Below are 14,442 nucleotides of genomic sequence, written 5' to 3' on the forward strand. Positions count from 1 at the left end.
AAGGAGAATCCTTCAACCCAAAGAACACCATCCCCACTGTCAAACATGGTGGTGGGAACCTAATGCTTTGGGAGTATTTTTCAGCAAATGGACCAATGAATCTAATCACAGCAAACGGCATCATGTAAAAAAGAGCAATACATGAGGATTCTCAACCACAACAACAGACAGTCTGTAGAGAAACTAGGCCGTGGGCACTAGTGGACATTTCAGCATGGCAATGAACCAAAACACACAGCAAAAGTGGTGAAGAAATGATTAGCAGACGACAACATTAATGTTTTGGAGTGGCCCAGCCAGAATCCTGACTTGAACCCAATTGAGAATCTGTAGAAGGAGCTAAAGATCAAGGTGACGGCAAGAAGACCCTCCAACCTGAAAGATTTGGCGCGCATTGCTAAAGATGAATGGGCAAAAATACATGTGGAGACGTGACAAAAGCTAGTCTGCAATTACAGGAAGCGTTTGATTGCTGTAAAAGCCAATAAAGGCTTTTCTATCGATTATTGAGAAGGGTGGCCATACATCTAGTGATGATGGGCAGTTTCGACCAAAAGACAAATCTCTCTCTAATCAAATCTGATTAGAGAGATCTGTTGGCTTCCTATACACCGCAGGCCAATTCCAGATCAATTTCAAGCTGAAATCGATCCAGAATTGGCCTTGTGACACCGTAGCGCCAGCTCGAGGACACCCCCCCCAATGTCCAATGTGCACCCTGTTGCCTAGTGCAGTATACATTACCTGTCCGTGGAAGACGGAGCCTGGAGCCAGCAGCGGACAGGAATAGGCAATGTATATTGCACGGAGCACCAGGTGCACATTGGACATCGGGGAGGGGGGGGGGGGGCGTCAGCGTCAGGTGTTTTTGGAAAAAATGTCAGCCTCCATATCCCTCATGTCAGGTGTCCTTTAAATAGTTTATTTCCTATGTCAATTCAAGTCACCCATAAGTACCATAACCTTAAAGTGTACCCAAGACATTGCAATCGTAAGGGATTTATAACTTACCAGGGGCTTCCTCCAGCCCTCTGTAATATGTGGGCTTCTTCAGTGTTTGTCTGGCCAGATCTGTTCCCCCGCTGGCAGCCCCAGTACAGTCAGTGAGTTGGGAACTACTGCAAATGCGCTGCCTTGGGCACATGCTTCCTTGGTCGCGCTCCTGTGGCTGGGAGTGTTCAGCAACTGCGCAGTTACAAGCCTATAACTACTGTAACTGTACAGACTCAGAACACTCCCAGCCAAGGGAGTGCAACCAAGGAGTGCAAACAAGGTGTGCAGACAGGGCAGCGCACGTGCAGTAGTCCCTGACTACCAAGGCTGAAAGCAGAAGAACGGACTGGATGGACATCGAGTGAGTCCATGTACTACAGGGGGCTGAAGGAAGCCCCAAGTATGTATAAATCCTTTTGATTGCAATGTGTCAGGTTTACTTCAACATTACCAACGCTACATCCTTGGCTGCAGAAGTTGTATAATTTTTTAATTTATATAGCGCCAACATATTCCATGGCGCTGACACGCTTATATAGCGCTGAAATATTTTACAGAGCTTTACAGAGTATAGCATAGTCTTCTGACTGGCCTTGTTCACATTATAAATTGAAAGCGCTGAGCGACTTTGAAAGAGCTTTCCTAAGCCACATCAGAGCGATTTGCACTTAGTAACATCGCTTCTCTATGCGCTTTTGTGTAGCGAGGTTTTTCACTTCCTGACAAAAGTCAGGAAGTGAACTCATTCCCCCAGAAATGAATAAATATAATGTATTTATTCTTAAAAAGTGCTCGGGAAATCACTTTTCAAAGCGCTTTTTCAAGCACTTAGCGATGTTCCTATCTTTTCTATTGAATCGCAAACGCTCCAATAATGGTGCAGGCCCCGCGTTTGCGACTGGATAGAAAGCTCATCGCTCATGTGAGAACACTCACATAGAGCAACATTGCAGAAGCACTTTTAAAGCGATTTTTAATGCCAACGCTTAAAAGAAATAAGCAACAATGATCTTAGTGTGAACAAGCCCTTACTGTCCCACAGAGGAGCTCACAAGCTAGAATAGGCTAAGGGGGGGGGGGGGGGGCTCACACTTGTAGCATGCACATAACGCGCACATCATTTTCCTGGACACCACACACATTTGTCTGTAGTTTGACAAACTAGCTAATAAATTTTTTTTCTCGCATGCAGAAATTAAATGTGAACAAGCCCATTGACTTACATGCGGTGTCACATCAACATGTACATTCATAAGCAAGGAAAACCGCACATGAAGTGCTAAGTGTGAACCCTGCCATAGATCAATTTTTGGGGAAAGGCAATAAAGTTATCTGTATGTTTTTGGTATAAAGGAAGAAACCCCACAAACACTGGTAGATCATATGGACTCCATTTAGGGCTCGTTTCCACTATCGCGAATCTGCATGCGTCCAACGCATGCAGATCCGCACATGTAATACAAGTGGATGGGCCTGTTTCCACTGTAGCGTTGTTGAGGTGCGTTTTTTTCAGCGTGAAAAAAACGCACAAAAGAGCCAACGATTTCGCCTGCGTCGGGAATCCGTGCGAATCGCCGCTAATGTATTTAATAGTAAAAACGCATGCGTTTGTTACATGCGTTTTTACCCGCGATTTCGCGTGCGATTTCGCACCTTTTTCAATTTTATTTAGCCCTGGCAGTGTCATGGTTAATTTCGCATGGCACCCTGCCATGCGAAATCGCATGCGAAATCGCGGGTAAAAACGCATGTGGAAACGCATCCGCATGCGTTTTTACAAGCGTCGGAATGCGGCCGAAATCGCGGCTTCTCTCTTCTCTCTTATCTTTTACAAGCTGGATAAATCGTCCTCTGAGCTGGTTGGGCTTTCACATACTGAAGAATTACAGACAAGGGCAAAGCTGTTTGCAGGAGAAAAAAAGAGCAGCCTGAAACTTCAGTGCATAAGAACTGCAGGGAGAAAGAAACACACAAATGATCTCTTGAGATTCAAAAGGAATGCTGTATACAGCCTGCTTGTGTATGGTTGTATTTTCTATGTGTGGACATACAGTACATCAACCTACTTCCTGTTTTGGTGGCCATTTTGTTTGTTTATAAACAAACTTTTTAAAACTGTTTTTAACCACTTTTAATGCGGCGAGGAGCGGCAAAATTGTGACAGAGGGTAATAGGAGATGTCCCCTAACGCACTGGTATGTTTACTTTTGTGCGATTTTAACAATACAGATTCTCTTTAAATAGGACAATGAAAAATATAACATCTCCTAGCAAAGAAGTTGTGAGACCTCCACATAGTACAAGATAAATTTTCCTGTGGATCTATGAACTTGAAAAGAGATACAGGGCAAACACTACATCAGCAAACAAACACATTACAGGCAAAAGTTTCTGCAGCCACACATTTCTGCAGCCGAGGGCACTGCTTGAGTAACGTTCAGGTAACGGCACATATGGGGGCCTTAAACTCAAAAAGGGATAGAGTGATGTAGGAAGCAAAATTTGGCAAAAGGTTCTAGACAATAGACCTAGGTCAAAACCGATTGTATTTTTCTTAGGCTTGTGTAACTTTGCCTGAATTTAATATCTCTTCCCGCCCTCTTAAAGGGAACCTTAACTCAAAAAAAAAAAAAAAAAAAAAAAAAAAAAAAACACACATGAGTTTTACTTACCTGGGGCATCTACCAGCCCCCTGCAGCCATCCTGTGCCCTCGCAGTCACTCATGGCTCCTCTGGTCCCCTGCTGCCAGCTAGTTTTGTTTTTGCCGACTGGGAGTCGGCCGGCCGCCATGCGTACGTTTTTATGCATTCCTGCTGGTGCAGGAAGCTATTGTAGACATCAACAAGTACATTTTTACTGGTGTAATGCGTAAAATTTTACACATTACACCCGTAAAAATGTACTTGTTGATGTCTGCAATAGCTTCCTGCACCAGCAGGAATGCGTAACGTAAGCATGGCGGCTGGCCGACTCCCAGTCCGCAAAAACAAAATTAGCTGGCAACGGGGGACCAGAGGAGCCATGAGTGACTGCGAGGGCACAGGATGGCCGCAGGGAGCTGGTAGATGCCCCAGGTAAGTAAAACTTTTTTTTTTTTTTTTTTTTTTTTTTGAGTTAAGGTTCCCTTTAAATATTTGGGCTAATGCTCAAATCAGTGGTAAAATTGCTATGGTAGAATACAGCAATTTTACCATTACAAACGGTAGTGAAGCAGAGCACATTACACAATTATCTGGGTAATGCCCACAGCAATTTTATCGCTGCTTCATGCATAAAGCCTCATCTACACGGGAAGAAGAGGCTCCGATCCGGCGGCTCGATTAGCCGCCGGATCGCCTCTTCCGCGTGCCCGCCACGTCCCGGATTCGATTCCCCGCTCGTCTCCGCTAATCTTCCGCTCGATTCCCTGCCATTGTCCCCTCGCGGGGAGCTAGCAGGGAATCGGTGGCGGGGAGATCCATCCTGTCGGATCTTACCAATCGAGCTGCATTAGCGGCTCGATTGTTAAGGAACATCGCCGCCGCATCTATGCGTGTAGATGCGGCTTTAGGCCAGTTGTACCCAGTGGCATAGCTGAAGCTATGGACCCTGTCTGAGTTTCTCATGGGGCTCCCTCAAGCACGTTATACATAACAATGGATCTGGAGCACAAAGCCTGCCAAGGACAGTCACAGTGTCGGAGGTTTAAGCAGGGGAGTTGACCAGTTCTCAATTACCACTATTGAAAGCACATATAGAGGTGATCATTACCAGTATGTAAGTATAACACCAATGAAGAGCTAATACAGCAAATGAAAAGGAACCCAAAGCGGGAGTCTCTGGTGCAGGGGCCTGCATACGGTTGCAACCTTTGCATCCTCTTCTCCACCTGCTCTGCCCAAATGAGATTATCTAAAGTAAACTTTCAATATAAACTTTTGCTTGCCGAAAATGGTGGCATCCAAATTCTAAACAGACTGTTTACCTAGATGGCAATGAAAATGGCAGCTGTGATAAAAAGCAGAATTCACTTTAGGTGTTGACTGGTAAGCAGCAGTGCTTACATGCAGCAGGAAGTAGTACCACTAGCACACAAAAAAAAAAAATGTAAAAAACGTAAAATACATGTAAACGAGGCACATTATACCCCAGAGTAAAATGCACCACAGATTACTTTTTTTCCTACGTCACAGTCACCTACAGGAGGTAGTAAAAATCTTGAGACATTGAACTAATACATGTGTTCATGAGATAGTTTCTGTGTTTCCTTTATACATTACAGAGGCACACTGGAAAGGATTCTGGGCAGCCCACTTACTTGTAGCACTCACTTTGTCAGATTTTTACTAAGTGGCACAGGAATAAAGTAATATACAGTGCATTTTACTTCAGGACAAGTATACATCTTATATGAGTGCATTTAACAATGTACAATTTTTCCTGATAGTGTGCCTTTAAATAAACATGGTTCAATATTTTTAAATATGTCTGCTAGATACAACACAGCCTTTCAAGACACTAAAATAAGAGTCACATTTCCAAATGTAGCAATACAGCACATACAGCCTAAATGGTCATACTTACCAAGCTGAGTCTTTATGGTGTGTCCACAGAAGAGGTGCAGCAGATCTGGATACACATCAGGCAACTGCTTCAAAGCAAGTAATTTCAACATGCGAGATGGGCATTCTTTCAGTTCAGTCTCTCTGAGGAGTCTTTCTTCTGACAGAGTAGTTGGACGAAGCTCTACCTTGTGCTTCTGCAAAACTCTATCCACAGATGTAGCCAGCAATTCAGGAAACAGTACCTCTTTTACCAGGTATATGGGGATAAAGATTGCACCAGCCCTTATTACATGTGGAAAAGGGCAGCTTCGTGTAAACATAAAAGTCTCCAACTGTGACAGCAGCTTATGAAGATGTAAACGAACCCCATCAAATTCACGCCATATGTCACGGTCAGGCAAGTCTGGTGATGGGTCACTTGGTCTAGAACCACCTTTTGTCTTTACTGGAGACTTATTTCTCTCTTCCTCTTTGTTTTTCTCCAACCAGTCCTGGAGAAAGCTGGACGAAGATCTTGCAACTGAACTTGTGACAGCTGTGCGGACTGATCGATGAAGCTCGGAGAACTGCAGCCCAGATCCAGTAGGTACAAAATCGCCACCACTTGCTAAAGACACATTAGCTTCCCCAAGAGTTGGAGAGGATTCAGGAGCGCTGGGAGGTAGTGACTGTGCTGCATCCGATGGTAGCGTCAATTTTCTAGACAATGCACGGGAATCAGAATTGTGGTTGGCTTCCTGTATCTCTACTCCAGATGAGGAAAATTTCATCATTTTGTACTTACGGATCATAAATGCTTTGGAGCTATGAAATCCAGAGCTCTCATTATCTGACCCTGACTGCCAACTGTCTGAATGTGAATCAACTGAATTTCTAGCTCTACCTTCATTTACTTCATTGGATTGACTTTGGTGCTGATGCAAAGATGGGTTAAGGTTTTTAGGACAGAAAACTATTGGAGAAGAAGTAAAAAGCACATTTTGGGGCACAAAGATGTTCGAAGTCTTGGTTGTATTTACCAACAGTGAGATATTTGTAGGCTCCCTAGAATAAGTTCTTAAACAGTTAGTGGAATTAGTTTCCAAGGGCTGAGACATATAGCTGTAATGACTGTGATGTGCCACGTGGTTGACTTGAGAAGAGTGTTTTTTCTGAAGCTGGGCCTGTGAAGTTTCTGTGTTTTGAGAACTGTAGCTCTCCTGAAACTTGTGAGGCTGCATTTCAGCTACCTGAAGAGGCAAGTATTTATTCTTCTGAGATTTACGCTCATGAAGCTGATGAGATCTGTACTCTGCAGCCTGAGATGGGCAATCTTTCTGAGCTTTGGAAGTAGAGTTTTTGAAAGCATAATCATTCTCCTGAAACTGCTGCGGTAAGGCTTTGGTCATCCAAGACCTACTCTTTTCTTCAAATTGATAAGGCAGACTCTTGAAGTCTGGATATGCAAAGTTCTCATGTAGAGAGGGGCTATTTTTACTGGCATGCAAGCTATGGGTTGTAAGATTTGGATGTGCCAGGCTCTGAGCAGTCTGACATGAAAGATCCCTCTGCAGGTGTTGAGGTAGAGTCTCGGATACTTGAGGTAAGCAGCTTTCCTGACTTTGACAGGTATTTTTCTTGGTAGGTGTAGAACTCCTTTGAGCCAGGTAGGTAGTTCTTCCACTAGACTGTGGTGGAATGCTTTCCACACTACGGCAGGTTGTCCTTTCTGTAGTGCGAGATGCTGAAATTTCCTTTTCTGGATGGGACATCATCTTTGAGAGGTCAGACAAGCAGCTATCTTGGCACTTGGACATTACATCAGGGACAAGAGATGCACTACTTCCAGCAACTGATTTAGGAGAGGATTCATTACTATTAGGAAACACCTGCCCTTGTTTCTGAGGTGAGCTAGTTGGCAATTTTTTTAAACTAAGATCTAGAACCTCACCATCTGCACTATTTGTACTGGAGGATGTATGCAGAGTTTCAATAGTTTGTGCATTAGCCACTTTTTGTGTCTTTTCAGATCCATGGCACTTGGATTTAACCACTTCAGCAATATTTACCAACTTAAATTCTTCTTTCCCAACTTGGTTGGTCTTTTCAGTAGAGAGAAGGGAGGTAGACACATTTTTTTCCACTTCGCTCTCCTGATGTTTAGCCAAAGGATGGGGAGCTTTTCCTTCTAAATAAGCACGATATGGAGCAAGACTAAAAACATCGTTTATCACAGGCATTGGAGGGGATTTCGAACCATCAACGTTTACATCACAGTTTGTACTTTGTATAGTAGCAGCTTTATCTTTAGATGTCCAGTTGTCATTACTTATTTCATGGTGGCGGTCAGCTTTACGAGAAACAGAATGATCAGTTTGCGTAGACTTTATAGGTCTTGTAGGTGTACTTTGATGAGGACTACAATCATTCAGATGAATGGATTCAGGGAATGTTGCATCTGTCTCTCCCCTGCGACCAAGGGTATGGAAAGTGTTTGGTGACAAAGACAACTTTGAGGTTAACACATTTTCTTTACCAGGCTCATCAGACACCACACACTGTGTGGAGGTGGATGGTAATACTGTGGAACCACTTTTTTGTTGATGAGTGGACAGAACAGAACTCCTTTCTCTAAAACACTCTCCATGTACAGTATTGTCATAAAAACTACTGCTTGTTTGAGCAGAGCCTCTGTCCACTTTAGAAGAATTGATACATATACCTTTATTTACCTGACCAGTGGCAAACCATAAATCCTTATTCCTTTGGTCTTGACAAATCTGTAGCTCTGAAGTGGTCCTCAATTTACTAGCAATCTGCAACGCTTGTTCAACTTGAGCTCGACTAGTTTGCATACGCTCATCTATTTGAGTCACCAATCTTGGCTCTGTGTTCACGTAACCTAAGTGCATTTTCTGCATATTTCCTTTACAGCTGTTAGTCCCTCTGATACATTGAGGTGACACAGACCTGTGCATACCGTAAGGAAAGGGAGAAGATCTCTGGGGATAGCTAGTCACAGCACTACTACAATAAGCCTTCGAATAAGGATGTCCAGCTCTACCATCTGGGCTACCTTGATAGCAGTTTGGTTTATAGTGTTGCTGTATGGGAGCAGAAAAGGCTGAATGTCTCCGTTTTCCTATATGGAAGCTATCCTCGCCATACAGTAGCTGCATATTATGCTGTGCAATGGAGTGTGGGCATTCTGTGAAGACGTCTTGTTGGGAACAAGATGGAGAAGATTCCACTAGATTCACTTCTGATCTGTGTCTATGAATAGGATTCGGCTCCTGCAAAGTTTGGGGGTGGGAGGATGGACTACCAGTTATTTCAAGGTAGCCATTACGTGTAGGATGAGCATTCTTCATCCCAGACATATATAAAGGCGCTGATGAATAGGCAACTTGGTTAGAAGGGTTCCAATCAACAGCAAGTGGATACAGTGACTGGGAGGCTACAGGAACGCCCATAGCCTGAAAATCCCTTGACCCATATGTTGGTTCTGTAAAACAGCTGGGATTTCTGTATACAGGCCGAGGTACAGCAATCGGAGGGTAGGAACGGGAAGCAGATCTGTGATAATTATGAGCTGGGTGATGCTGGTGATCCAAATAGTCGTTACTTGTATTTTCTAACAGCTGCAACGCACTAGTCTGCCTCTCAGCATCTGATCTCCGACACTTGGAAATTCCCCCAGACTGCAAATGCTCATTCAAGGCTTTTCCTGCATACTGCAAATACGCTGTAGCCGAACTCCAGGGAATAGAAGAAGAAGGTTGCCCTTCACTATTGGGCACAGAGTATGCCATTTGGTTTTTGTAAGACTGCACATCTTTGTGAATTATCTTCTCGGGACAAGGCATAGAATGGTGTGGTGCCACATCTGTTCTTGGCATCTTGCTGTTCATCATGTGGTCCACGCTTCCTGAAGATCTCTTGCCAGACATAACTACAAATTATTGAAGTCTGTTCAGCTGTTGGCGTGGCCTAATGCCTTACCCTGTAAAAGAAAGAAAATGCAATATCACCTGGAGTATAACTGTAAAAGGGGCAAAAAAAATATAATACAGAAAAGTTAAATAAATGTCTATTATATCAACATCTAAATTGATCAAGGACAGAGTGAAGAACATTACAAATACGGAGAAGTAATACGAATTGCTAACAGGGCTGTAGCATACATAAGGTCTGCCGGCACACAGCTAAGAACTGCAACATATTCACAAGCCTACTTTGCCAGGATGCCCTCAGGGGTCCCTACAAAATCCCATGACACCGCGCAATCAAAACAAAATTCTAATCTTGTCAAGGGACTTAACTCAGAAGACAACAGTCAAGAGACTGCACAATAATAAATTATATTATTAACATATTTATATACTTCTTCAGATCTTTAATGTTTATATTTTATATCACTGTCTTATTTTTGTAGCTACAATACTAATATGGCCAATATAATTTAGCAGTCGATATTCTATAAGAAAAAAACTAATTCAACAGCTTCCTTGACGATACTGTGGTAAATGTTACAAGAACATAATAAAAACAAGAAATAAAAAACACATTGCTGCTAAATCTGTAATGATAAATAAGCAGTTACACAGGGGTAACTTACTCATCAAAAGGTCAACTGCAGGATATTCACCAAAGAAACATTGAAGACTTGCCCCAAATTATGAACATTACAATAAGTAATAAGCTAAGCATTTTTTTTTTTTGTATAAAACAAAGTATGATTTTTGGTTTAAACCACTATACTTATAGCAAGATATTCTGTTTTATTAAATCTCTAAAATACGCAGTTACTGTTCCCCAACTTCATATCCGGCACTACATTTCCAAACCACACAAACGGATGCCCGCAATTTAAACAGGAGAGACAGATATCTTGACAGTCAGATTTAAAGATCTGTTGGACAGAGAGTATCCAAAGATAACAGTCACCTTGAACCACAACAGACTCTGCCTTGGAAACCAATCATCTCTGGGCATAATGCTGGGGATACACGGTACGTTTCTGTACCGTGTATTGACCAGCTGATAATACTCAGCTGGCCCGATCAAACCGCTCGACCCCCGCCAGCGGACAATGGCAGGGAATCGAGCGCTGATAAGGAAGCGCCGGCAATTGATCCGCGGGCACGCGGCGGGAGTCGATCCGGCGGCTAATCGGCCACCGGATCAACCCGTGTATTGCCAGCATTAAGCACAGCAAGATTACCTTTTGACAATTTATTAAAACTGAAGCCAAGACACACTGTACGGGCAGCAAATGCTATTTTTAAGTAATTTTTATAAACTGATTATAAAATGTAAATGGGGGGACAATAACTGAAACAATGTGGGGGTGCTTTCAATTAACTACACCACTTTTCTTTAAAGTGAACTTGTAGTGATAAACTGCCCGTTATACTCCTAATGGGATTCATGACATATGTCTTGTTATTGAGCAAGAATGTTCCTTTTTCCACGGCATAAAATAGAATATCCAGGTCTTGTTTCACTCCTTGGGCATAGGCTCTGAAAGTGGAATCAAAACCAGAGGGGGGCTGGTTTTAGAATTATGTGTAAATGTATTCCCTCTGGAATGCAGGTAATTTGTAAAACAAAATCCTAAGTAAAAGCATAGTATGATTATGCAGACCTTAAGTCTTACCAAATAGACATGCCTAATTTGCCTATACAGTAAGCACAGAGCAAGCCACAGACAACATAAAATATGCATAACTAATGAAAGGCTTGTGAAGTTACAAGCCACTGGTACATGCCCTGATACCCATGCAAATATCAAATGAAAGGCTATCGCCTGATGTATTTGGAAACAAGTATAAAATGTGCGGGTATCCAGCAATGATTGGAGATTAGCACCGGTAAATTAATCAGGCACTTGGCCAAGTACTTCCCTAAGGCAACCCATGCGACTTTCATCTGCAGGGAAAAAAAAAAACACCACACAGCTTACACAAGAAGGAGGAACAGACTGTTCTAAGGTCAACACTCCTGTAAACACACGAGGTACAGAATACAGGTATATTGTTCAAGAAAGTGATCAATTTACCCTATGGAACCAAAAAACATGACTTGACAATTTCTGACAAGTTAGGAAGACAGAGAGAACCATACAAGACATTTTCTGTGACACAGCTGATAGATCTACAGTTTCTTTATAGCATTGTATAATAAAACCTATTCATATATCTACCTAGTAAAGGCACATTAAGCCGGATCATGGCATGGTGGCCACATTTTACACTCTAGCAGCATTGGGGATCTTCGGTTCCAGTCCAAATGCTACATGGCATGCATGGGTTTCGAAACATTGAGTGAGTAGAGGGTTGACCATACATGCAATAGCGTTTTTGTTTTCTGTCAAATTGCTGGCATTACTGGGAGCTAAGCAGGAACTTTGCACATTGCAAATGAAGTTGTGAAGGCTAATAATGACAGATGTATAACTTATTCTGAGTCTAGTGCAGTTCCATGCTAAGTTCCAATTCAAACCCTGTGAATTTGAATTTCAATCAAGCAAACAAAATCACATAAATTGTACAATCTCTGGTTCTGTACAGTTCAATAGGGCCTAAAAGGCATTAATGTCAGAATTAACTTAGAATAAAACATAAAGGGGTACCCACTACATACCTCCCAACTTTTTGAGATGAGAAAAAGGGACACTTAAACCACACCCCTGCCCACGCCCTCACCACACCTCTAGTCACGCATACCATAAAGATTTCATAAGAAACATATGCTGTTTTATAATTCAAACCACACTGGTCTTTCCTATCCTGGTTCATTTCCCTTCATAGTAACATTTTAAAATTAGTAATATATCAATTTAAAGGTTGGGAATGAAGTTTAGAGTCAATCAAAGACATTTTTAGTATAGAAATATATATATTTACATAGTAAGAGGGACAAGGTCCTGAAAGAGGGACAAATGAGGGTGAAAGAGGGACAGAGGGACAGGGCTCCCAAAAAGGGACTGTCCCTCCGAAAAAGGGACAGTTGGGAGCTATGCCACTATTATTTCTAAAGGTACATACACACAGCCAACAAAGTGCACGACCAACACCATGACAAACCATTTACATGACTTGTATTTTCTGCACACAATTATCAAAAAGACCAACCCGTTAACATACTGCGCACGCAAGCAAACAAGCAAAACAATGGACTGTTCAATATGGCCACTTTCAAAACAAGCACCCGTCGCTCAAATGACCTGTATACACACACAGCCAACTGCACGATATCATCCCAACAGTCATGTGATTTGATCCGCAGGATGGATCGGGAAAACTGTCATCAGTCGCTCATATAGTTGTTTGCCACGAGTACATACACCCGATTGTCATCCAACAGACCAAAACCAGACGACAATCGGCAGATGTGTTGGATGTGTTTGTGAGCCTTATTAATGCTTTTCATGTTAAACATTTAAAAGCACATAAAAGACAAAAGATGACCATTCATGCAGTTGACAAGTCTCAGCCACTTGCCCAAGCAAGCTTACAAACATAAATTCACCCAGAAATCAGTAAGGAAGCTACATACACACGTCTGAACCAGCAATGCAAATATAAACGTACAGAGCAGCAATAAGCAGTTGTGACAACTGCCACCAGTTATACATATGCAGCGCTACACTGCTCGGCGAGTTCCTCCAAGTGTCGCTGGAGATGAGGGACACGCTCCTAGCTTCCAGGGATCCCGCTTGTCACTAGTATGGAGAAGTCCCACAGTGGTTACCTAACGCGACCACATGTGTGGCTATCTGCTGACCCAGCAAGTGATCCAGCCAGTACTCACATGGGGCTGACTTGTTGCCGAGGACTAGTAGTGAGAGTCTCCAGTCAGTCCCTTGCTGGGATTTGCTTATGCAGGTTCAGAGGTGCGCCGATCTCTCCTGCGGACGGTGCGGTGCAGCCAGCGGTACAGAGCGCTCCGTTGGGACGTGGTGCGGGTGTCTTCAGCCCACTGGCTAGCCCTCGCGTGCAGCATGGTGTCACCGCTCTCCGGCAGCCCGCTACTGCCTGCGCATCCTACACCAAGTGTAACATTTCGGGTAGGAACCTGTGGGCTTGTGTGAGGGGGAGGCGCTTCTGTGGGGGGAGGGGAAATAGTCTATAGGGGGGAGGAAACATCTGGCGAGTCAGGAGGGAAGGAGGTGAGGAGGAAGCCAGATTGAGCAGGGATGCGCTCCAGGCTCAACGCTGGGACACGGCAGAATAGACTGCTCTGTTGGGACACAGTAGTACATGCGGGGATGCTGACAGAAGACAACCGCCCGTGTATTTACACACTGCCCGTGAAAAGTAAACAAAGTGCTCGTTACTTGTGGCGCCCGTAACAAAAACTCTGCTGCAGGTTGTCAGTGTGGGGAACAGTAAAAAAGGGCGCAGGAGGCTAGTGGACAAATCGGGCGCCGCCATTCACTCCCATAATAAATATCGTTTAATGGGCGCCCGATAGGAAAAAAGGGCGCCGGAGAAAAATAACGTTTTAAAAGCGGCGCCCGGAGACTTAATGTTTTATTACTGCTTCTCATGATTACACATTATTTAATGATTTATACATTTTTTAATATTATTTTTAAACGAAAAACAGTACAATATTTTTTTCAACCATTATTTTTAAACGAAAAACAGTACAATTTTTTTTTTTTTTTTTTTTTTTACATTATTTTTAAACGAAAAAACCGCACAATATGTTTTTGAAACGTTATTAATGCTTATCACAGGGGGGGTCTTAGGTTTAGGCACCAACAGGGGGGTCTTAGGTTTAGGCACCAACAGGGGGTCTTAGGTTTAGGCACCAACAGGGGGGTCTTAGGTTTAGGCACCAACAGGGGGGTCTTAGGTTTAGGCACCACCAGGGGGGTCTTAGGTTTAGGCACCACCAGGGGGGTCTTAGGTTTAG

The 14,442-nt window shown here is 43.2% G+C and overlaps 1 protein-coding gene across 7 annotated transcripts in view; it reads right to left on the reverse strand.

Annotated features, from left to right (window-relative positions):
- Positions 1 to 13,616, reverse strand: part of C3H15orf39 (chromosome 3 C15orf39 homolog) — a 51,730-nt gene extending 38,114 nt beyond the window's left edge. For all 7 annotated transcript variants that reach the window (XR_011030319.1, XR_011030318.1, XM_068275615.1 and 4 more), the window contains exons 1-2: positions 13,333 to 13,616; positions 5,558 to 9,520 (exon numbers count right to left, since the gene is read on the reverse strand). Coding sequence is in view for 5 of the 7 variants with exons in the window: in XM_068275615.1 (XP_068131716.1) it covers positions 5,558 to 9,467 (3,910 nt within the window). In the remaining 2 variants the exon portion in view is untranslated. The remainder of the gene's footprint in view (positions 1 to 5,557; positions 9,521 to 13,332) is intronic.
- Between the last annotated feature and the right edge of the window lie 826 nt (positions 13,617 to 14,442).

Source organism: Hyperolius riggenbachi, chromosome 3, assembly GCF_040937935.1.
Source record: "Hyperolius riggenbachi isolate aHypRig1 chromosome 3, aHypRig1.pri, whole genome shotgun sequence".
In the NCBI taxonomy this organism is placed as follows: domain Eukaryota; kingdom Metazoa; phylum Chordata; class Amphibia; order Anura; family Hyperoliidae; genus Hyperolius; species Hyperolius riggenbachi.